Source organism: Ursus americanus, chromosome 21, assembly GCF_024610735.1.
Source record: "Ursus americanus isolate L20-20 chromosome 21, mUrsAme1.1.p, whole genome shotgun sequence".
In the NCBI taxonomy this organism is placed as follows: Eukaryota; Metazoa; Chordata; class Mammalia; order Carnivora; family Ursidae; genus Ursus; species Ursus americanus.
Window position 1 is genome coordinate 14,781,863 of NC_142147.1, and position 23,590 is coordinate 14,805,452.

Genomic DNA, 23,590 nt, shown 5'->3' on the forward strand with positions numbered 1-23,590 from the left:
GCTTACCCGGGCCCCGCCCCCGGGAGGGCACTTCCGGCGCAGCGGAATTCCGGGTGCGATCGCTCGCGGATACCGCCTGCTGTCGTGAAGGAGGCCCCATGAGTGCGGCGCCCCTGGTGGGCTACAGCAGCAGCGGCTCGGAGGATGAGGATGAGGCAGAGGCCGAGGCCGGGGCCCAGGCGCGGCCAGGGGCTGGAGGCTGCCGGCGGTAAGGAGAGAGATCTTTCTGGGGAGGGTGCTGGTTCGCGCGACACCCCGACGGAATCCGAGCGTCTGGGGGGAAAGGGGCGATGGCGCGGGGCGGCTCGCCAGGGAAGGAAGAGGGGCACAGCAGGAAAGGAGCGTCCGGAGGACACCCCTGGACACAAACCCCGAGGGCCCCCACCTGGCTAGGCCAAGGTTAGAAGGCAGGAAACGTGGGCTCGGGTCCAGCCTCCAGCGCTGGCCGCCGGGATCTCCTGGCGCGCACCACAGCACCACCCTAGGTCTGTTTCCACATTTCAGAGTGTTTTCATTCATCCAGTAAATACTGATGGAGAGCCCGCTCTGCGCCAGGCTCAGAGCTGGGACGCTCGAAAGTGAACGAAACGGTCGAAGTCTGACTTCGTGGAGCTTCAGTTCTCCAGTGCCACGCCTGGTGCTTTGAAGAGAGCCTTTCAAGCAGTAGTATCTCTGTTGATCTCAAAATAGCTCTATCAGGTAGAAATACACTTTACAGATGAGGAGACTGAGGCCCACAGAGTATACATGACTTGCTCAAGACCCCAGAGCTAGGAAGCGCTACTCCAGTTCAGGCTTGTCCACTGTTAAGGGAATGTGATCTCTGAACCACACACTCCTGCCTGCCCAGTTGTTTCCCATGCTCCCAGCTAAAGTCGGCCTCCTTGGGCTGTTGGGAGACCCCAGTGAGACAGTACTGGGGAAAGAGCTTTGTGGTTATCTAGAAGCTGCCTCCAGCACCTGGTGGGAAATCGATGCGCACAGTCACCCTGGATAAGGGGTTATGACTTTTGTTGTAGGTACAGAGGTAGAGAATGCCAGGAGGCTAAGTGTGCTCGTTTTCTTTTTCTCTCTTGCAGTGCGCAGAGCCCCCTTCCCAGCCAGAGGTTGCCAGTACCTGACAGTGTGCTGCACATGTTCCTAGACACCGAGGAGGAGCCTGAGGATGACAGGGAAAAACATGGGGGCCGGGTGCGCACCTTCCCCCATGAGCGGGGCAACTGGGCCACCCATGTCTATGTGCCATGTGAGTAACTAAAGGGCAAGTGGCTGAGACTGATAGGTGCTTCTTGATGGGAGGAAGCTGGCCCCAACCAGGAGGAACAAGCCAGAAACCTCTGACGTGGATGGACTTAGCAGAGAGAGAACGAGTTTCAAGAATTGGGGAATTTTTCTGTAAACTTTTTTTCAGTTTAGAGTTCATTGACTGAAATTTTTCTTTCTTTTTTTTTTTTTTTTTAAATTAACCCTGGGTATAATGTTTTCCCACTCATGAGGAGGTGACCAAGAGAGGGTCTAGGGCGGAATGTCAAGGCCATCCCAGAATGCAGCCACAGCTGGCAGTTTATTTCTAAGGGGGTCTGGGTGTGCTGGGGCAGGTCCCCCTCCTGCCCCTACCAGCCTGCATGAGTGAATGGCAGGCAAAAAATGCCCAGGCTTCGGAGTCAGACCTCACTTCACTACCCACTACTCTGGGCACCCTTTAGTAAGTTACTGGACTTCCGAGAGCATGTTTTCTTATCTCTAAAATGGAGATTATGGAAATCCGTATCTCCTAGGACTTTTGTGAAGATTAAATCAGATCATTTTTGTCAGGCTCTTAACACAATACACAGGGTAGGTGGTGGCTCTTAGTATTTTGTGTTAGATCAGGTCAACTCTTAGAACCTCCATTTCCCCACCCACAGAATGAGAACGATTCTCTACACTGCCCACTCACCAGGGCACTGGAACAAACTAGCACACTGGGTGTGAGCAGACTGTTACCCATGCAGCTCCAGTCCCACATTTGGTTAAAAAAGAAGAAGAGAATGTGAACATACAGTGGTGGTCATTGTACTGTTCTTCGTCTCTGTGAAAAATTAGGAGCATTCTAAACGTTTATCCGGAGAGCCTAGAAGTCTAATAGGAGACTGATCAAGGAAATGCTATTTGTGATTGTGGATTTCTGTGGAGCTGTGATCATGCGCTTGCCCTCTGCACTGAGAGGAAGACAATCCAACATGTAGTGTTACATGAAAAAAGCCAATGGAAGAACAGTTTGAATGGTACACTGTCATCTTTTCAACAAATAAGATGTGCACTAGGAAATGCGCTGAGAAGAGGCTGGGGGGGTAGGCATCCGACTGTAACAGTCTTGAGCTCCAGGGTAGTGGCCCGGAAAGTGGGGTGTGTGCCTCCTGGGGGAGAGGTCAAGGTGATCCATCCGGAAGAAAAGGATTAGAACTTCTTTATATATATCTTATTATCTCATCTTTTTAAAGTTTCTGTTCTTGGGCCGCCTGGCTGGCTCAGTCAGAAGAGCGTACGGGTCGATCTCGGAGTTGTGAGTTCGAGCCCCACATTGGGTGTGGAGATTACTAAAAAATAAATAAACTTTAAATAAATAAAGTAAAATTTTTGTTCTGAGAGTGTACATTTTACAATGGACAGACTTTTGTAACGTGCTGCACATTTGTAATTTATAAATAAATACACGTTTATTGCAGGTATATGTGCGAGTTTGTTTGACCAATGGCCCGGGTGACCACAACAGTTTGGAGACCGCTGCTCTTAAGTGCTAGGATTTCAGGGGGCCCTGCTTTCTCCTTGGCATAGTTCCTTTTTTTACTTGAATTCTTTACAATGAGCGTATGTGTGTTACTTCTATAACCATAAAATCATATTAAAATACATAGAGCTAGTCTGCTCTCGAAGTGATTTTCCCAAATCCAGAGTAACGAAAACCTTTCTCTGCCTTCTGGGATTCTTCATTCGGCCACATGGCCCTGGCTAAGCGTATGGCCTGCCCTATCCACTCTTCCCTCCAGATGAAACCGGGGAGGAGTTCCTGGGCCTGCTGGACGTGTTGCTGCCCCACGCCCAGACATACGTGCCCCGGCTGGTGCAGATGGAGGCGTTCCACCTCAGCCTGTCCCAGAGCGTGGTGCTGCGGCATCACTGGATCCTTCCCTTCGTGCAGGCTCTGAAAGACCGCGTGGCCTCCTTCCAGCGGTGAGTGCCCGGTGCTTCCTCGGCCTCTCCTCTCCCCTCTTCTTCTCTCCTCGGCTCCTCTTCCTGTCCTGAGCTACTGTGGGGGTGTATGTGTGGGGTGTGCTACCCCAGCCAGCAGGCCAGACCTAAGGTTAGAACACTGAATATCTCCTGGAGCCACCTGCCACATACCCCATCTTGTGTGACTTTGGACAGGCCATAGAAGCTCTGGAAGCCTCGACTCCTTACCTGTGGGCAGGTCATGGGAGCAGTGGTAGCTGCCTCCAGGGGGACCTAGGAGAGTGAAACGAGGTCATGCGGGCCTCGGCGTGGTGCTTGGCGAAGGATGGGAACTGTCTCTGGTTTGATCTGCCAGCCTAAAACTTTTCCTTCCTCAACTTTGCATATCTCTTCTTCCTACCAGAGTGCCTTTCCTCCTACACTTGGCCAGACAGAAGCCCTGCTCCTTCCTTGAGGCTCTCTGATTTGGTATCTCCCGCAGAGTTCCTCAATCCCGGGGAATCATCCCATGCTGGGGCAGTGTATACCCTCGTGCTCATTTTGTTCATATCCAGTCCTTCCGGTCCGTCTCCCCTTTGGAGCCAAGCGCCTGCAAACCCAGGAATGCGACTTCTCTCTGAATACCCCACTTCTCCAGGTGCTTTGCTGACTATAGGCATCAAATGGATGTTCACTGAATGACTGAGCAGGAGGAGAGAGGTATCCTCTGAGTGTTGGTTCCAAAAGGAGCCTAAGAATCCGTCCAGGTGGTGGTTTTATTTGCAGAGCCCTTGCTTCAAATGAGGTGTTACCCAAAAGCCTGGATGTGTTGATGTGTAGGAGAAAAACAGAAGTCTAGTGCAGCCCCACTCCCACAGTGCAGGAGGCCTCAGGCCCAGGAATTCCATAGATGCACTCCACCCAGTAGGGAACTGCCCATTCGGTTCAACCTCTTCTGACGGCCAGAGGAGGAAAGGATTTGTTCCAATTCAGTCAGCCAGGGAATCGGGACCAAAACTTATCTCTCCACCTCAGTCCCCACCCGCCCCTCCCCTCCCATTTTTTTTTTTTTAAATCAACATTACCAGGTTTACTGAGCAATATGTATGTTAGTCAGGACTTCCTTGGTCACAGGCACCCGAAATTCAACCCAAAGTGGCTTAAACTGAGGGGGAATTCATAGGCTGGTATGACTAAAAAGTTCAGAAGTCAGGCTGGCTTCATGCCTGAGTGGATTGGGGTGACCAGAAAATGGCAGCTGACTCTCACCATCTCTTAGCTCTGCCCCTCCCTGTGTGGGCTTCCTTCTCACAAAGGCAGAGAAGGCCATTGGCAACTTGGGGGTGCCAGTCCACCAGCCTGGGAAGCCAGCCCTCTTTTCTAATAGCTTCAGCAAAAGTCACAGGAATGACTTTGATTGGTCTGACTTGGCTAACGTGTTCTCCGTCTGTGAGTCCAGTTAGCAAAACCCTTTCCCCTTCTATGTGAGGCTGTTTCAGCTACCTGCTTCCAGCTCCGTTCTCTGGGGGAAGGTGGAATGTCCGCCATGTCTGGGGCCACGTGACTTCAGTACCACACTGCATGCATCTGGGCTGCACAGACCGTGAGGGAGCAAAACCTCTGGGAAGCCACGGCTCGGGGATCCTCTGCCTTCAGTGGGTCTTCGACTGGACAAGTCCCTTACTGGGACCTCTGGAAACTTCACCCCCGGGCCATTACTAGAGATACGGGTCCCTGGGGAGCACAGACGTAGCTCATCCTCTTCTCCCTCTGAGACTGGAGAACAGCTCCTAGGTCACCAAGCTGGCTCCCCCTGACTCTCCCCTGCTGGTGCATGGTGTTTCCTCCCCTGTGTCCTGGAGAAAGCCGGACTGGGTGGCCTCTTCAGGTTTGTCTGGTTGAGCCTATGACCAAGAGTGGGCAGCGCACCTTCGATCTGTCACTGCAACTGAGGGAGTGCTATGTTCTGACTGGCCAGGAGCCCCGGGGCAGCGGGGTAGAGAGCCCTCCCTCAGCACAAAATGGGAGAGCGGCCCTCCAATACGAGATTCCTGGGAGGAGGGGGGTTGGCTGGTGTCTTAGGGTTCTGTGAAGTCTGGAGTAGTGGCTACTTCCTGCTCACTGGGTCTGATCCACAGTGCCACCTTCAATGTCATGGGCCAGTGTAACGTCTGAAATAAGTGACGGCGTAGAGCCGGAGATGATCTGCCTAAGAGGCGGGGCCGTGAAGGGGTGTTGCTGGCCTTGCCGGCTGAAAGCACGCTGACCCTGGCCTCGTGGACGGGGCTGGAGAAAAACGTATTTGCCAGATCAGTAGCCACATGCCAGGAACCAGGGGGCATGTTGATTTGCTCGAGCAATAAGACCACATCTGCATCACCAGCTGCAAGTGCAGTCGCCACTCAGTTAAGCCTATTCTAACCTGCTGTCGTTCTCCAAGATCATCTGGTTTCCACACGGGCCAGATACAGTGCAGTGGAGGTGGGGGGACCCCCATCCCCGCACCTTTCAAGTCCTTGGTGGTGACACTGATCTGTGCCATCCCTCCAGGGATGGAGTATTGTTTCTGATTCACTACTTTCCTAAGTAGAAGCAGTTCCGGTAGCTTCCAATTGGCTGTCCTACCACAATCACCCTCGCTCCACGGGTCAGGGAACCGATGTGGGGATTCTGCCCGCTGCTTAGTGTGTGTTCCAATTATGCATTCAGAACTGGAGGAAATAACCACAGGGTTAGGGGCCCACTGAGACAGACCTGAGCTGAAACTCCATTGGTCACCTGGCTTCCATGAGCCCCCACCTGACTAGAGGGTGACAGTGACGTTTTGGTCTCCTGGAATTAGTTCAGAGCCAGTGTCCCGTGGTTTCCAAAAGGCCTGATTATTTCCTTTTCTCTAATGCACCATTACCCCGGCAAAAGGCCGTAGGTCCCTTTTGAGAAGGCTAGGGAAAAGATGAACTCTAAAACTTTAGTAGTGTACCAGGGTCCTTCCTCAAGGGGACCCACCGTCCCCTTCATTCAAAGGGTCTTAGGTCCATAAACTGGCTCAAGTCTGGAAATTGAGGGTCCATGACTTTCTTTTTATGATTCGAGTTAGACTTTGTTCACTCGGCCTAGAACGTTTCTGCTTGTACAGATGAAGTAAGAGTTTAGTAGGCTTCCTGTCTCACTTCTGGGAACACCACGACAATTAGCCAGTGCACTAGGCCTGCCCAAGACCCTGCCGTCTACCATGGTAACTACACCCACCTGTCAGCTCGGCTGTTCCCAGCCCCCTCACTGGAGCCACCTCTTGGTCCACGTTTCAGGCAATGAACCCAGCAAACTGTGAGATCCCCTTCCTAACTCCCCAAGCTGCAACATTCACGCTGGATCTCTGCTTAGTGAGCCCATATCAGGAAATTCGGCCTGATCCAACAATACGATGCTTGCACCATTATCGCAGACCTTTAATATCCATTCCCACACACGTTCCCTGGATTTCTGCTCATGCAGATTAGAAAACTCGGGTAGCACTTTGGAGTATGGCACATCTACTCACGAGTCACGCTTTGAACCTCACCTTTAGGGCTCTGCTGGGACTTCAGTTATAGGTCTAGAAGCAAACAGGGTAGGCTCAGTCGGTTAAGTGTGTCTGCCTTTGTCTCAGGTCATGATTCCAGGGTCTCTGCTCAGCCGGGAGCCTGCTTCTCCCTCTCACTCTGCCCTTCCTCCCTGCTTGTACACATTCTCTCTCTGTCAAAAAAAAAAAAAAAAAATCTTTAAAAAAAGATGTTAAAAAAAAACAAACACAGCTTTAAAAAAAACAGAAGCAAAGAGAGGTTGGGGGGGTGGGTCCTGAAGAGACTCGCCGTCCTGCAGGGTAACGCCTCAGGGGAGGCCATTACCCGGCCCTCCAACAGTGCCAGGTGACTCCCCTCGGATGGAGGTGGCCAGGCCCAAACCACTGTTGGTGGGGGAGCCACTTTCACTGGGAAAGAAACCTTGTGAGAATTTAGGGGCTCAGTGCCCCAGCCTCGTCGGGGTTTCCCATGAATCCCCATTCCAAAGGATCCCCGTCTTTCTCAGGCAGTGTACTTAACTTGAATTGTAGCACCCGGCACAGCTAGGAGGTCAGCTGGTGTAATTCAGCCGATCACAGGATGCGGTTCTGCCTTTGAGTTTTTGCGGTTACAGCCCTGAGGCTACAGGACAGGAGGGTCTAACCTCAGGGCACACCTAGAGGCTCCTAGGTCCTCAGTGCTTCTTGAGTTGGGAATTCGAACGCCCGAGCTCACCTTTTTCTTTTACCACTTTGTCCGTTGACATTAGGAGCAACCAACCAACCAATGTTATTATGTTCCATAGTTTCCCCCAAATTGTTTGAAAGTATACAGTCGCTTAGCTCCTTCGAATAAATGGTTGACTGGGATTATGCAGTGCAGATATCGTAGACGTCTCTATAATTGGTTCCCACGTGGACTACCAGCGCTCTCTTTACTACTAGAAATAGAGTCAGCAGTGTCTTTGAATCTAATCAGATTAGAGAGCCAATTCCAGAAGCCCCAGAACCAATTCAGAAAACTCAACCTTAAATCCTGGTTTAGAACCACTCTCAGTACCAAAAATCTGTTGGGGTTCTCTAGAGAAACAGAACCAATAGGATAGAGACAGAGACAGAGATACAGAGAGATTTATTATAGGAATTGGCTCACACAGTTACGGAAGTTGAGAAATCCTACAATCTGTCATCCGCAAGCTGGGGAACCAGGAAAGCCAGTGGTATCATTCAGTCTGAGTCCAAAAGCCTGAGAATCAGAGGTGGAGGGGGCGGGGGAGCTAGGGGAGGGGGAGATGACTGATGGTGTAAGTCCCGGTACAGCCTAAAAGCCTAAGGACGAGGAAAGTCAACATCCAGTGTCCAAGGGCAGGAGAAGATGAATGTCACCGCTCAAGCAGAGTAGGAGCACCAGTCTGCCCTTCCTCTGCCTCTTTGTTCTGTCCAGGCCCTCAATGGATTGAGTGATGCCCACCCACATTGGGGAGGGCCGTTTGCTTTATTCGTTCACCAATTCAAATGCTAATCTTTTCCAGAAACATCCTCACAAACGCACCCAGAGATAATGTTTTACCAGCCCTTTCGGGATCCTTCAGCCCAGTCAAGTTGACGCATAAAATTAACCCTCACGGTTGGGCACAAACCTCCAATGTCCACTTCAGGATGTTTGTCAGGTCCCTAGCAGAGCTCCGTGTAAACTCCACGCTTAACCAAGCTCCTGCTGGTTCTGTCATGCCTTAACATTTTCCCCAAATGGGATGCATTAGGAGGCTGAAGGCTGATGGGGAAGCCAAAAGTTCATGGAGTCTGAGCCCCTGGACAAGCTGTGAGATTCTGCCCGGCGTGCTGGGGTGTGGTGTCCCGTCATATGGAACCTTGGCCTGAGGCCATCATTGATCCTTAACTGCAATGGAATTTGCCAAGTTGGTCCACAAGTAGCCCCCCCTGCCCCCCGCCTGAGATCTCCTAGTGTCTCAGAGAACATAGCCAGAACCAGTCAGAATGAAGGCATTTACCTGAAGGAACTTGATGGGCCCTGTGTAACTGATCTGAGGGATGGGTGGGTAGTGAGTGGGCAGGTGTTTCTGCCCCATTTCCACACCCACAAAGACCCACTTTCCCTCATTAAAGCATCATAGGTGACAGCAAGGGTTTTGGAATCAGACAGACTGAGGTTAAGATTGTGGCTCACCGAATTCAACTTCACCTCACCTCAGCTTCTGTGTCTGTAAAATGGGCATAGTTCTAGTGCCCGCATCACAGAGTCACGTGAGGATTCCCTCAGCTCATGTGCGGAGAGCCCTCAGCTCAGCCCCTGGCACATGGGAATTGTTCATCTGTTATCACCTCCTTGATGAATAAGACTTTCTCAGTTCCCATCAATAAAATTGAAATAGTCTCAAATTGTTCATTGGAATGAATTGCTGTTAATAAAATTTTTGCTAGCATCTGAATGAAGCTATATGTTACTTCAACTGGGTGATTATGTAAGGCCTTGTCCAGCGCTAATATTTTAGGGTTCAGTTATACCACCTGTACAATAGGGTAACAAAATGAAGTGTGCAATGAGTTAACTGTATTTTCAAAGTCCTCCCTTTTAACATAGACTTTTGGGGGATTTTTTTTTCTTATTCTTCTTCCTGAAATGTGGTCTTTTCTCTTCTAAATTCCAGATTCTTCTTTACTGCCAACCGGGTAAAGATTTATACCAATCAAGAGAAAACCAGGTGGGTCTCCCCGTCTGCCCCCACCTGCTTCCAGAAGATTCTTTGGAGTAAAGACTGAAAGGGTGCTTTGCTTCTGGCCTTGTCTGCCCCAGTTTTTTCTTTGTTTGTGTTTTAACCAACTCTGTGACTACAAAAGCAGCTGTTCCCAAATCTGGACCTTTCATTAAGAAAAATAACTAGAGGAACGTGGGGGGAGGGAGGCAGAGGTAGAGAAAAACATCTTGGTAAAGTGAACAAAAGCCTGCCACTGGAAGAAAACATGGACCCCTGCCCAGCTCCGTCCCCAGCTGAATGTCTAGCTCATACCATCACCTCCGTGACCTCTCATTTCCACGCCGTCACATGCCTGCCCTTGATACGTCCATCCCTGGGCAGCCATGAGATGCAAAAGAGCCCAGCATGTTCCAGAAGTGGTGGAGTGGGTTGAAGCTGAGAGGTGAAGGATTAAAGATAGTGACAGTAGGCAAGTCATCTAATAAGTTTCACTGAGACGGGGAGGGTGTCTGGCTGAAGAGGGTTTTTAAAGATGAGAGAGCATGCCTGAGAGCTGAGGGGAGGGTAGCTGGTGCCCGAGATCCCCATCCCCAAGAGAAACGGTCCAGACTCGGGAGCGATCTGACGCTGGAGAGCAGGGCTGCAGAAGCTTGGGGGTTGTAGACACGTGGCAGGGGCAGATGAAGGAGTTCCTCAAGGGCCTTGAGCCCGCGGGAAGGAGGAGAGATGTGTGGTTAGAACTGGGGACGGAAGGTTTAGGGACAGAGGAAAGAGCCAGCTCAGAGAGTGGGCAAGCAAGGCAACCAGGAGAGGGGGCAAGAACCCACGGCCGACCTGCTTCCTGTCTCCTCCCCCGCCCCCAGCGTGGATGGCGTAGGTTCGCACGGGCTGCAGCTCATGCCCCTGTTGTCTCCACTTCTGCCTTCCCTCCCCCAGGACCTTTGTTGGGCTCGAGGTCACCTCCGGGCACGCCCAGTTCCTGGACCTGGTCTCGGAGGTAGACAGAGTCATGGAGGAATTTGACCTCACCACTTTCTACCAGGTAACAAGCAGCCTCTTCCTCTCTGCTGGCCCGCCTAAAAGTGGAGTCAGACCATCCTCGAAGCAGCCCTTGTTAGAGGCAAACTGAAGAGCCCTCCAGAACTTGCCCCCATGAAGGACACACGTGTCCAGGAGAGAGAGGGGAGTAGAGGGGCCTCGTGGTGTAGTCAGGTGCAGTCCATCAGAAGTCTGACGCTTCATAGAAATCTCTTGTTTTATCTTCAGTTTGCACAACATTTACCCATTCTGCTCCGTATGGATCCATGTTCATCTCTTTTTAAGAAGTAGTAGTTCGCTCAAATTTTTTTTAGTGAAATTGGCACACCAGGAAGAGCGGTAGCTTTCGGTACCTTCCTGCACCTCGCCCCACCCCATGCCCTCCAAGGGTATCTGACTCCAAACCGAGTATCAGGTCCTTAAAGGGCCCTTGGTTTTGCTTGTTGTGTTCTTTTTAAAACCTTGCTGAGGCATAGGAGTATGAGTTTCAGTGGAGATTATTACTCATAATTTTAGACATTTTGGTTTTTGTTCATTTCATCTTAGAAAGTATGTCATCTATTGAAATGTTCTAGATCAGAAAATAGAGTTGTAGCCTGCGTTCTCATCCACGTCCCAGATTTAATGAGTGTGTAAGGGAAAGCCTCTGGAAGCGGGACTTCATCAGCTGAGACCGCCGTAACAAAATACCCAAGATGGAGTGCTTTAAACAACAGAAATTTCTTTTCTCGCAATTCTGGAGCCTAGAAGTTCAAGATCAAGGTGTCATCATGGTCCGTTTCTGGTGCAGACTCTCTTCCTGACTTGCGGACAGTGGTCTTCTCACTGTGTCCTCACACGGTGGAAAGAGAGGAAGCCAGCTTTCTGCCGTTTCTTATACAGGCATGAATCCCACCATGAGGGCCCCACTTTGATAAGCTCATCTAAACCTAATCATCTCCCAGAGGCCCCATCTCCAAATACCACTGCATTGGGAGTTGAGGCTTCAACATAGGCATTTGGCAGGTTTGGGGGGGAGTGGTGGTTTACAGACAAAATTCAGTCCATAGCCAGGGTCAACCCGGAGCTATTTTATCTGTCTGCGGAGGGTGCTTGGGATCAACACTGATCAGCACTGAGGGTCTAGTCTGTCATGGAGCAGGCCAGGGCTCCAACAGGAATACCGTGACAATGGTCAGAGACCCTCTGTCACGTCTGGACCTGCCAAGGCATCCAGGTAACCGCCTGCTTCCCTGATGTTCCCCCGCAGGACCCTTCATTCCACGTCAGTCTGGCCTGGTGTGTGGGTGACGCGCGTCTCCAGCTAGAAGGACGGTGCCTGCGGGAACTACAGGTGAATTCGCGGTGTGGGAGCACAGAGGGTGCCTAGGGCCAGGAGTGACAGCCGCGTGTTGGTGAGTGGGAGAGTTGGCAGCAGGCCCTGAGAATTATGCGTGCAAACCAGAATCTGGGGGAGGAGACCCCCATCACTTACCTTGCTCAAAGAGCAGTCCCATGGCTACAACTCCCGGGAGCTTATTAGCAATCCAGACTCTGGCTCCAACCCAGACCTAAGAAATCAGAATTGCATTTTAACAAGATCTCTAGGGATTTGCGTGCACGTTAAAATTTGAGGAGCACTCCCCTACACCACTGATCTGAGAGAATGCTGTAGGCCTCTCCTGAAGTCCTAGCCCCTCGAGCAGAGGTCAAAGGCTCAGGTGCCTACCAGGGCCCGACAGGTGTTGGAAATGAGTGAAACGTGCCAGGCGTAAGGCCTGTAGCCTTCCTGTTCTGATAAGTGGGCGAGACGTCTCACTTTCCCGTCAGTGCCTTCGGAGGACCTGCTGCTCCTCCACCGCTGGGAGAGGAGACAGCGGGGAATGCTGCCGTGTAGGAATGTGGGCCTAGTGTCGCTAGCACTTCTGTTTTTCAAGGGAGACCAGAAATCCAGATTTTTATGTGCAATTTCTCATTTTCAAATGTTGGCACTAATGTGTATTTTTTTAAAAACATGTTGCAAGCCAAGCAATCGTGTGCAGGCAGGATAGACCCCCTGGGCCATCAGCAAGCAGCCACTTATGCTCTTGGCCTAATCATGCTATGGGGGCACAGAGCCCTGGTTTCGGGCTCCAGCGGACCCGATCCCCAACCCAGTTTTATCGGGTTCTGAGCATCCATTTCCTCCTCTGCAAAGTTGGGATGCTAGGACCCACCTCACCAGATTGCAGAGCTGATGAGACAAGACACCTAAGCGCACGGTGCCTCACCCCTGAAGGGTTTGAGTAGGCTGGTCTGGTTCGCCGTGCCCTCTGGGTCCCTGATTCCCCTAATGCGACTGTCCTTTCTCGGCTCCCGGTGGAAGAACATTGTGGATGAGTTTGAAGACCCGGAGATGGTACTGCGTGCGCTCGTCGAGCAGGTCCGCTGCAAGTCTGGGAACAAATTCTTCTCTTTGCCTTTGAAATGAGCACCAGAGACCCTGGTCCCAGGCCCCTCTGCAGGCCAGGCGTAGATGGAGAAGCCTGCTCCAAGCTGTGGGGAGGCCTGGTCTGGAGGGCAGCCACTGCCCGGTGTCCCTGGGGGCTGGTTCGCTCCTGGCCAGTTTGGGTTGCAGGTCCGGCCCTGCTGTGTGTGGTTGTTGTCAGGAATCGCCAGTAGAGGGCAGCCTGGGCTTCCTAGTTTGAGGTCTGTGGTCTGTGGTCTGTGGTCCTGCCATGCACAAAAGAAAGTCAGGGTCACCTGGTGAGCCCACCCAACTCAGCCGGCACCCCCACTGTGGCCCCTCCAACGAATGGCCTCTCCCCCACACCCTTCCCCCACCAGCTGTCTGCATTTGGAGGCCATTGGCCTCCATCAGGGTTCTTAAAACCCTCAGGCCCTGGCTCTCCCCCACTCGTGCTGGACATACAGTGCTTTAATGGGTCTGTCACCCTTCCTCCCTGAAGCACGTCACTTTAGTTGTTTATTTTTGGTCCCCCACCCCCCGCGCCCCCGTGCCAGCAGAGGCCATCTCAGGGCCAAGGTGCAGAGCGCTCATTCGCGTTTCAGCATCAGTTTGCTCCAGGCCTGCCTCCCACTCGCCCCCGCCAGGTGCCTGGGGAGCCGCAGCAGATGTTTTATTCTGGCCTGGCTGGTGGCTCTGAGCCCCGCCTGCAATGCTCTGTGACCTCTGGCTTCTCATCGGCTTTCCCAAAGAGGCGGAGGGGCAAGGCCTTCCCCCCAGTTCTCTGCGCTGTCTCTAGCCGCCTGTCGCAGGCTGCGGGCATTCTGAGGGGAGCTCGGAGGAAGGGCCAGGGGGTGCCCAGGGCTTTTATTTTCCGTCAGGCCTTCACCAAAGCAAAAGACCAGTGCTCTCCCCTTGTCATCTGCATCTCTGGTGATAGAGAAAGAGATATTTTTATGTTATAGTTTTCAATTATGTTCCAATAAAAATTGCATTGTTAATATTGGATTTTGTTTGGGACTGCTTCTGTTTAGCTAGGTGACAGGATGACTGTCCTCGGCACACACCTTCTCCCGTGTGCCTCGGTGCCTCTTGGGAGTCCCCGTTATGGCTTCTGAGGTGGCCGTGAGAGGCACTGATGGTGCCTCAGTAAACTGACGGTGGGGTAACCCGGCCCGCCAGGCCTGCACCCAGACAAGTGGCACAGACCACCTCTAGCCCAGGGCGGGGCCTGTGGGGGGGGCACCCTGACTCCTCAACGGTGTAAGCACAGACATTCAGACCTGATGGTGCTGTAACATGTTCAGAGCTCTTTCTAGAACCATCTCATCTGTCCTCCCAGTCAGCCCCCCGAAAAGTAAACCGGGGAGGAATGAGTATTGAACTTGTGCAGAAGAACAGCTTAAATGCCTTATCTCTGGTCCTCCCTGACCTCAGTGCTGCCCCGGGGCTCCTGGTCAGGACAGCTTTCTCCCGCCTCACCCCAGGCCTGAGGAAAGGGGACGTGTAGTCGCTCTGGCTCCCACTCTGCCTCCTGCTCCTCTGCGCTCTCTGAGGCAGGCCCCCAATCACTGCCCAAAGACAGGAAATCACGTTCTGTGCCTGGTTCCCCAACTGCACTGCACTGATCTGCTGATGCAACTCCAGCCGGGCAGTCAGTTCTTATGGATTTTGAGGTCACACTGGAAAGGGAGAGGAAGCCTGGCCTCCTTCCTGGCATGCAAGGAACACAGCAAGTGTGCTGTGCAGCCAGCACGTAGGGCCACCAGCTCTGTGTCAAATGCTTACAGCGAGGGGGCAGGCAGGGCTTGTGGAGAAGCAGCCCCGTCCCCACTTTGCACTTCTCACACTGGGAAGTGCAAGCAAGGTCACCCAATATTCTGCAGGTTCCAACCTCAGCATGGAAGCCAGCCTCCACCAAGGCCGGCTTCGTAGGCTCAGACCACCCGATTTTCCTCATCGGGGCACTGGCTCTTCCCAGGAGGGCACCACCACCATTAACGAACCCAGGAGGACTGGCTGGGCCAGTCCCAGGGGAGGATGTGGCCCGGATGGAATTACAGTGCGGCAACTTTAAGAAATGGGCCAAGATCAATAAGGGGCTCTTCAGTGGGGAATGGCAGGTGGTGATAGAGGAAGGAAGCTGGAGAGTCGCTGAGGGGGGAGGGTGGGCAGGCTGGGCCGCAGGAGGCTGGGCGGCAGGAGGCTGGGCCGCAGGAGGCTGGGCGGCAGGAGGCTGGGCGGCAGGGCCTTGGCGGGAGCCCAGACATGGAGTGTGCCTCTGGAGCCGGGAGCTGGAGCCGCCCGCTCCCCAGCGCTCCGCTGACAGTGCAGAAGTAGCTGGGGCTCTTCCATAAGAGGAGATGTGATCCGAAGACAGAAGACAAGACCAGCACAGGCTGGGGTCCACCCCTTGGCAGGCTTGGCTCGGAATAGAGAGGTGCTCCTGATGCGGGTTTTATCACACTAAAGAGAGTGCAAAATCAACACATCTGGCCTGGGTGTCCTCAGATGTTCCCTGCCCAGCAGGGAAGTGATCTTCGAGGCCTCCTTGGCCCCTTTCCACCTGGCACTCTTGGCTCTCTCTGCACACGCCTCTCCAGACCACCCCAGCTTTGTTTCCAAGGAAGAGGGAAATTACCTCGGCTTGTTTGTTTATTTCTTGTCTTGGTACCAGGAGCCTGAGGGGCCCTCCAGGGTGGGGTGGGGGTTGGCCGGCAAGGATGGGGGTGGGGGCTCTGGGCCTGGTTCCAATCCACAGCGCCTGGCCTTCACAAGGGACCTCGGCCCCTACCTGAGCCAGAAACCTCCTTTTACCAATGAAGAGACAAACCAGAAGAGGGGAAACAACTTGCTCCAGATTGCCCAGTAAATCAGTGCTGAGGCAGCCCCCCCCCCCCAGACCTGGCTTCTAATCCCCACCTGTTTGTACAACCCCTCAAAACACCTCAGGGGCTCAGAGTAAATTTGGCCTATGAAACCACACATCTGCGTTTTGATTCCAAAAGGCTCCAAGAAAACAAGAGGGGCGGGGTGGGGGGAGGTTCTAAATGAAATGATATTAGCGAAATGTGGGTAAGTTTTAATGCTGGGTGACGGAAGCCTCGGGCCCACAGTGGCTGTCTTGCCAGTCCCCTCAAGCCTTGGGTGCTGGCCAGACCCCGCAGAGCTACTGACTCCTGTGATGGATGGGTGTAAAACCCACCTGGGAGCCCAGAGGAGCCTGCTGGGGCCAGAACCCAAATACTGGGAGCTTCAAGTTTGGGTCACAGGGATGCCTCCTCTTTAAATAGGATTTACCCCAGGAGAGGAACCTCCAACAGAGAGAAAGTAATTACCAAGCTGACCACAGGCCTCTAAGAGCATTACTCACGGTTCCTGGGTCCCTCTCTTGACTAAAAACCTCCTGAAGTCAAACTCTTTTGTTAATTTATTTTTTATTTTTTTAAGATTTTTTTAAAAGTAATCTCTACACCCAACGTGGGGCTTAAACTAACCCTGAGTCCCATGCTCTACCAACTGAGCCAGCCAGGCACCCCTCAAATACTTTTTAAATTGACTGACAATAAATATCGTGAAAGATTGCAATGCATTCAGTTAAACCAAGACAACCCTGTCGTCCATTTCCAACAACCACTATACATTTCACAGTAAAAAATTTAGAAATCTACCACGCTTACCATGGTGAGCATAGTATATGTAAAGAATTGTTGAATCACTGTGTCGTACACCAGAAGATAATAATAACACTCTGCTGTCAACTATTCTTTGATTTTTAAAAAAAAATTAGAAATCTATTTCTCAAGTGAGGGGTCCCACAGGTAAGGTAGTAGAAATGGATAAAATTGTCCCAACTGTTTCCCTGAAGAACCAAGGTCCTTCTGGGTACTTGCTGCTAGAATCTAGTTTTAGCAAGAAACCTGCTTAATCAGTTTAGCGAGAAATCCCCGCCCCCGATAATCTGATCAAACTTCGCATCCCCACTACCTCCTAGGTGATACCCGATCGCCCTGGCCTGCCTCAATCAGAGCCCACCCCAGACTTAACGTCTCCTTTTAGGGATTTCCCATCCACCAATGCCCTCCTCACCCCCACCCAGCTCCTTGGCTAGAAATTCCCCCATGTTCTGGTTTTATTGGGAATTGAGCCCAGGTCTATACTGGAGTCTCTTCCCCTATTGCAAAAGTTTTTTTTTTTTTTTTTTTTTTTTCGGTAAAATCTATCCTCACTGCTTTAACTTCTCTCCGACTCTGTTTCTCCTTAATGGTTTTTGGTGTCGTGACCCGGATCTGAACTGGAACCACCATCGGACTCACAGACGGGACAACCAGGCTTTGTGGTGTGCACCTGGAGTCTGTGCGCTGGCTTGGATGTCCCATGATAATCTGACTCCGGAGCCCACTGCGCTGAATAAACGTCCCCTGGAACACGGTGAGGCCAAATTTCGATTCTTAAGGATTCTGACTATACTTTAGAAGCTGGGTCAGAGTCAGTCCCGGGTAAACAGAGGCTAGGTGGGTCCTAGGCTTTTCTGATTGGAAGAGGCTAGTCTCTGTAAGGAACAGAGGCTGGGTTAGAATCCCAGGTATTTTTGTTCCTAAGTGTAAAGGTACCGTTAGTTAAGAACATGGGAGCTTTACCGCCGACTGAAAGCTCTCCTCAAACTCCTGCTGACTATATCCTTCTATGGCCAAGTGCTGTCCACTTTCTTTCTCATTAGCAAAACTTCACTAAAAACTCTCTTTACAGTGGGCCCTCTGGGGGGCTCTTGGGATATGCCCAAATTAGTCCACCTAAGGGGAGCCCTCAGGCAAAAGGAACAAAATTCTCTGAGGCACAATGTTCTGCTTTGTTCACTTGGTATGAAGAAGCCAAAAAGCAACTAAATGATTCACACCTCATTCAAACTACAGAAGTTCTTTAGCAATATCTTCAGAGAATCTGCTCTGATCCAATAAATCCCCAGAACCCATCACAGCTCCCCATTTTCCCCTCGCAGTTCTCCTTCATATCAATCCCTCTCTCCCAAAATGTCCTTCACCAACACCACGCCCAGCCCCTCAACTCCCATCTCTTGCAGATGAGGCCCAGGGTGTGACCCCTACCCGTTCTCAAGCCAGGCTGATGGAAGAGACACCATTTAATCCTTGGTGTCAGGGGCGCCTGGGTAGCACAGTCGTTAAAAGCGTCTGCCTTTGGCTCAGGGCGTGATCCCGGCGTTCCGGGATCGAGTCCCACATCGGGCTCCTCTGCTGGGAGCCTGCTTCTTCCTCTCCCACTCCCCCTGCTTGTGTTCCCTCTCTCGCTGGCTGTCTCTGTCAAATAAATAAATAAAACCTTAAAAAAAAAAAGTTTAAAAAATAAAAAAATAAACCTTGGTGTCAGTCAGAATTAACATCGTCGAGGACTTTCCTGACTCCTGAAAGAAAAGGAAAAGATTTATTGGTTACTTTAGGATTGTTCTGGGAGCATGGTCTCCAGATTCCCTGTTTAGATCAACTTCTCCACCTATGGTTTGGCCTTGGGGATGCCTCCCTTCGGTTTGGAAAGGCCAAAGGAGCACCATACCTGCAGACCCTCAAGGGTATCAGACTACCCCTAACTCCCATTAGAAAATGAGGGAAGTAAGAAAAAAAATGACTAGAAGTCATCCCTCAGGTCTCTCTCGCCAAAATTGATTGGTCACGTATTCAAAATTATAAACAAAGATGAAATGTGATGGTCACCATCAATTAGAGATAACAGGAAGAGGCTCTCGGGACTGGAACTCACCCTTCAAACAGCCACAGCTTTGGCAATGGTCTCAGACCGGAGCTCCCTGACACATTCCAGAGAAATAATATTAACTGGCAAAATGCAGACATGTCTAAGCGCCAGACATTAGCCTGGCGTTACGAAGATGGTGTTTCAAAACCATTGGGAATACAGAATGCAAGCTGATGGCATTGCAGTTAGAACAGCTAGGAGGACCTGAGAGCTTTCATCTATGGCAAATTCCAAAATCATGGTCTTCATTGATCTAGACACTCGCTGAAATGGTTAAGAAAGAAGGATGCTGGGCTTGGGAGTGCCAGGCCTCAAGAGGAGGGAGAAAACCTGAGTCCCGTCCTCACCAGAAAATTCTTGACTCTCCTCCTGGGAAGTAAGTGTCCAGTGCCCTCAATTGCCACCAAACTCACAAGGGGAAATAACCCTACATGTTCAAGGGCACCCCACCATGCTCTTGCTGACACCAGGGTAACACGTTCTACCCTTAACCCCACCTTGTTTCCTGCCGCCCTTCCTCAAATCGCCGAACTTTACCGGTGCTGAGTTTTGATCATTTACCTTGTGATCTGCCTGCCCGTGTCTCCACCCCTTAATATTTCCATGGGACCTCCTGAGGCTCTGCACAACTTCCTTGCCAGTTCTGCCAACCCGGAAGCCTGTTCGGAGGGAATGTTCTCATGAGTAGGAGATAAGAGTTCATCATGCCCTGGAAAGACCCCTTCTACAGGTCCCTGACTCCTCCCCTTCACGTCTACCTCCCTCAACAGCTCTGTCTGACTTCCCTGGGGTCCTCTGACCCCTTCAACTAACACCTCCTCACTGAATATTTAAATCAACTATCAGACAGGATTCCCTCTTCTTTATGGACCAAGAAAAACTCCACTGATACGGATGCATATAGATACAGAACCCCCTATGGTAGAAATAGATGTTTCCGTGCCCTCCCCAGGTTTCCTCAGGATCATTTAAAGCCAGAAGGATTTGAGGGGCCCCACCTGATAATCCAAGGTTTATCGGACAAAAAACTTCTAATCCCCACTTCTAATCCATGCAATATGCCCATTTTGGCCACTAAAAAAGCCAAATGGGCAAAAACATCAGCCCAAGATCTGAGAATCTGTCAATAAAATTGTTAAGTCCAGATTTGCCTTGGCACCTAACCCTAACACTATCCTGTCTGCCACTCCTTCCAACCCCCAGTACCTCACAGTCCTCGGTTTGTGTTCTGCCTTGTGTAGAATTTCTCTTCATAGGGAATCCCAAGACGTGTTCTCCTCACCTGGGATAGCCATCAATATACCTGCACTGCCGTCCCCCAGGCTTCACTGAGGCCCCTACGACGCACTTCCCACACACCCTAAATGCCAGTCTGAGGGACTTAAACGTCTCAGGGGACTCCACTTTAATCCCATACGTAGATGACCTCCTTCTATGTTCCGACAGTTATGACACTCCTCCTGGACACTGACTACCTTCCGAGGGCATTAGCAAGAAAGGGCCACAAAGTGGCCAGAGACAAAAATTCAGCTATGCTCTCTGTGTCTGATTTTTGGGTCACGTACTTCAGCTGCACGTGAAACTATCTTCACAGACCAAGGCTCCCCTATTTGACATGTTCCTCTCCCTGAAAGAAGATGACAACCGATAGGTATTTGGGGTCTTGGAGGATATTGTAGGATATGGATAGACCTATGTTCTCTCTGTGGCCTCACCCCTCTGTGCCATGACTAAGGAGGCATCCCTAGACCCGGGAGTCGGGGGCCCCAAGATCTCAAAGATGCTTTTGAGAATCTTAAGGGCTCTCTCTGCACTTTCACTTCCCATCCTTAGACTGACCAGTTACTTCCTGCCTTTTTCTTTGTGCATGAACACAAGGGTCACACTCTCAGAGTGTTATCCCAGAAGCATAATGGTCACCAAAGATCTCAGCCCCGTGGCTAAGGCATAATCCCCCTTGCCCGTGAGCCATGGCTACAACCACCAAACTTGTCCCAGCTGCCTCCGATTTAGCTTTAGGTCATCTGCTTGACATACGTGTTCCTCCGCTGCACAGACCCTATTGCTTGATGAAAACACATAGTACTTTTCTGCATCTTGACTCACGTCTCATGAAATCTGACTCTCTCCCTCTCACATCGCCGTATGTCACCGTCAAAACCCTGCCACCTGGCTTCCCTTACCCACTAATGGGATGCCCCACCATTGTGTCCTTAACCACGATCCTGTCCTAGGCTAGATTCATCAGAACCCCCCACCCTTCACTGCCCCCCCACCCACACACACACTGACCTCACTCTTCCTTTCAATGGCTCCTACCTCTGGAAGGAGGATGGAGCCTTCTAGGCCGGATATGCCATCACTGATCAACGTAAACCTCTAGAATATCGAGCCCTGCCAAATGTCAAATCAGCCCTGGCTGCCGAGTTAATAATTGCTTTTACTTGGGCTTGTATTAAGAGCAGAAGGAATAAAGGTTAACATATACACTGATAGCTGCTATGCCTTTGGGGTAGAATGTGACTTGGGTACGTAAAACGAGAGGATCCTTGACAGCAACCAGTCCCCCAGTCAAAAATAGACCCCAAATCGCAGAACTTTTAGAGGCACTGTTATTATCCTAGTAGATTACTATGGTAAAAACTGAGGGACACAGCACAAAAAATTCAGACTCGACCTAAAGAAACAGATTGACTGAAAAGTATGCTATATCAGCAGCCTCCTCTGTGCCCAGCCCAGAAATCCAAGCAGTTTCCAAGCCTTGGGACTATGCCCTTGCATCCTGCTTTGAGGGCCTAGGCCCCTGGTGGGATTATTCACCTTCCCTTGAGAGACAGAGAGCACTATTTTAGGACAACTCCTCAGGAAATCATAGTCATAATCATGGCCCGATGGTAGCTGCAGACTGAGAAAGAACCGGATGGGGAAAGCTGGATATTTAAGCCATTGGGATGGACTTTGGAAACACCAAGATGGCTGCTCCACAGTCCCCAAGTTCATCTCTTGAGTCATGTGTGGTTTACGCAACACGACTCACATGGGAGAGGACAAAATGCAGGATATAGTAGACAAATGGTAGTTTGGACTCTTTGGCTTTTATTTGGATCAAGCAGTTGCCCCTAGCCTCAACGGCCAGAAACATAAGCCTGGGAAAACCACAAAGGTGCAGCAAGGAAGGAAAGCAGCTCCCCCTCCACCATTTTCGCCCAGGTAATTACCCCCTTCGAGAAAACCCCGCACCTATTCCAATCTCTCCTCACAAGGGTCACGTCTTTTCCATTATAATTTTACCACAGGCCTTTTTCTGAGAATGAGCATTTATCGATACACTTACCTAACCAGCACTAAATCCAACATAAAAGCCCCAAGCCACTGCAGGATTCCCTGGAGATCCCTCACAGGAATGAAAATGTCCCCACAGGCGGCATCTCCTACCTCGCTTCTCAGACCCCGCGCAACCACACAGAAACCACCTCCAGACACGGCTTTTCCCCATCCTCACAATTAGCATTCTTTGGTTATCCTCAGCCACCAGATGGTTATTTCTATGACCCCTGGCAAATTCCCAATGGTTCTGACTTTGTCTGGGGAACCCACGCTTCTTGGCTCTTCCCTGCCAACGGGACCAGCTCTTGCTACCTCGTCAATCTTACCAAATCTCTTCATCTGACTCTATCTCCTGCAATCTTCTTGCGTTCTTAAATTATCTCTGAAACAACCACCCCCTCCCTCAGGGTCACTCAACTCTCCCTATAAGAACAAAAGGTATCCGTGACATCCCAGAGTCTCCTGCAGGTGATCTCCGTTCTTGGGAAGGTGAGGTAGAAAAAAAAGCCACAGAACTGGGCCTGTGTTCCATCCAGGACCTTGAGACTTTTGGGGGGAAAGTTTGCCACTTTTTGGGGTACCATCCCTAGGAATCCAATCTATCAAGAAGTTAGATTCTATAACAGAATCATCTATTCATTGCTGAAGCCATTCACCTCGTCCCTGGATAATATCACCATGGGCCTCGAATCAGTGACTGGCCAACTACAAGAAACCCAGCGAGCCATTCTCCATCACTTCAGAGCCCTCTATATGACCCTGGGTACAGAAGGGGGCACTTGCCCAGTGGTCAGAAGTAACTACTGCATCTTCAACCCCAACAATCTACCGGACATCTTTGCCATACCCAGGAAGGTTCCAGAGGTGACTGAAGAAGTGTTTCACTGCCATTCTAACTCACACCACCAAGGAAGGACAACAGGTCCCAGGACTTTTGGTAGCCCTCTGAAGGTCTGTGAAGTTGGGGACACATATTGGTTCCATCTCTAGTGTTCATCTACTTATCTTCAAGGTATTCCTCTCTTAAAGGTCTTGTGTGTCGTACAGCAATTATCTACTGTCACCAAGGTTCTAAACGATTAAAAGGCGACCACATAGGGAATGGACTTATGTTGTTCGGAGGGAAGAAAATTTCTTTTCTTCACTTGAGCAAGGGGGGAGACTGGCAAAGATTCTTTGCTTGACCAAACTTTAGTCAGGATCCCCTGAAACTTTCTAAGGAGGCCCTGCTGTGTACTTCCTTCTAGAATCCAGTTTAGCAAGAATCCTGCTAAATCAGTTTATCCAGAATTTCCCACCCTGAGATCTTATCACGCTAGGCATCCCTACTAGCCCCCCCAACAGGTGATATCTGATCTCCTTGGTCCACCTTAGGTCAGAACCCACCCTTCCCACCCCACCTCCCACCTCCATTCCACTTGCTTCTTGGCTGTAAATCACCCCTGTTCAGGTGCTATTTGGAATTGGGTCCAGTTCTATACTGGAATCTCTCTTCCCCTACTGCAACAGTGTTTTTTAATAAAATCTATCCTTGCCAGTTTAACTTCTGTTTTTCTTTCTCAGTGGTCTTTTTCTTTACCTCCA

At 50.9% G+C, this 23,590-nt stretch overlaps 1 protein-coding gene across 5 annotated transcripts; it reads left to right on the forward strand.

Annotated features, from left to right (window-relative positions):
• Window positions 1-9: 9 nt before the first annotated feature.
• On the forward strand, window positions 10-23,523 carry USB1 (U6 snRNA biogenesis phosphodiesterase 1). 5 transcript variants are annotated; one of them, XR_015728036.1, is made up of 8 exons: window positions 10-208; window positions 1,080-1,246; window positions 3,030-3,213; window positions 9,403-9,456; window positions 10,387-10,492; window positions 11,738-11,821; window positions 17,232-17,344; window positions 22,655-23,523. XR_015728036.1 is itself a non-coding variant. In XM_045806887.2 (7 exons), exons 1-7 carry the CDS (start codon window positions 99-101, stop codon window positions 17,292-17,294), a joined length of 768 nt encoding a protein of 255 aa, XP_045662843.1. In that variant the 5' UTR covers window positions 10-98; the 3' UTR covers window positions 17,295-18,916. The 5 variants fall into 5 exon arrangements, 3 of the variants coding, with proteins under 3 accessions (XP_045662843.1, XP_087726591.1, XP_045662842.1); XR_006781306.2 differs by lacking the exon at window positions 22,655-23,523 and adding an exon at window positions 17,994-18,246; XM_045806887.2 differs by lacking the exon at window positions 22,655-23,523 and having other exon boundaries at window positions 17,232-18,916.
• Window positions 23,524-23,590: the final 67 nt, after the last annotated feature.

What these genes read in the sequence shown, in the direction of transcription:
- USB1 (XM_045806886.2), top strand. Translation starts at nt 99, where the DNA reads ATGAGTGCGGCGCCCCTGGTGGGCTACAGCAGCAGCGGCTCGGAGGAT. An exon ending in GGGGCTGGAGGCTGCCGGCG is followed by an intron (nt 209 to 1,079) that starts GTAAGGAGAGAG and finishes TCTCTCTTGCAG; the next exon opens with TGCGCAGAGCCCCCTTCCCA. An exon ending in ACCAATCAAGAGAAAACCAG is followed by an intron (nt 9,457 to 10,386) that starts GTGGGTCTCCCC and finishes TCCCTCCCCCAG; the next exon opens with GACCTTTGTTGGGCTCGAGG.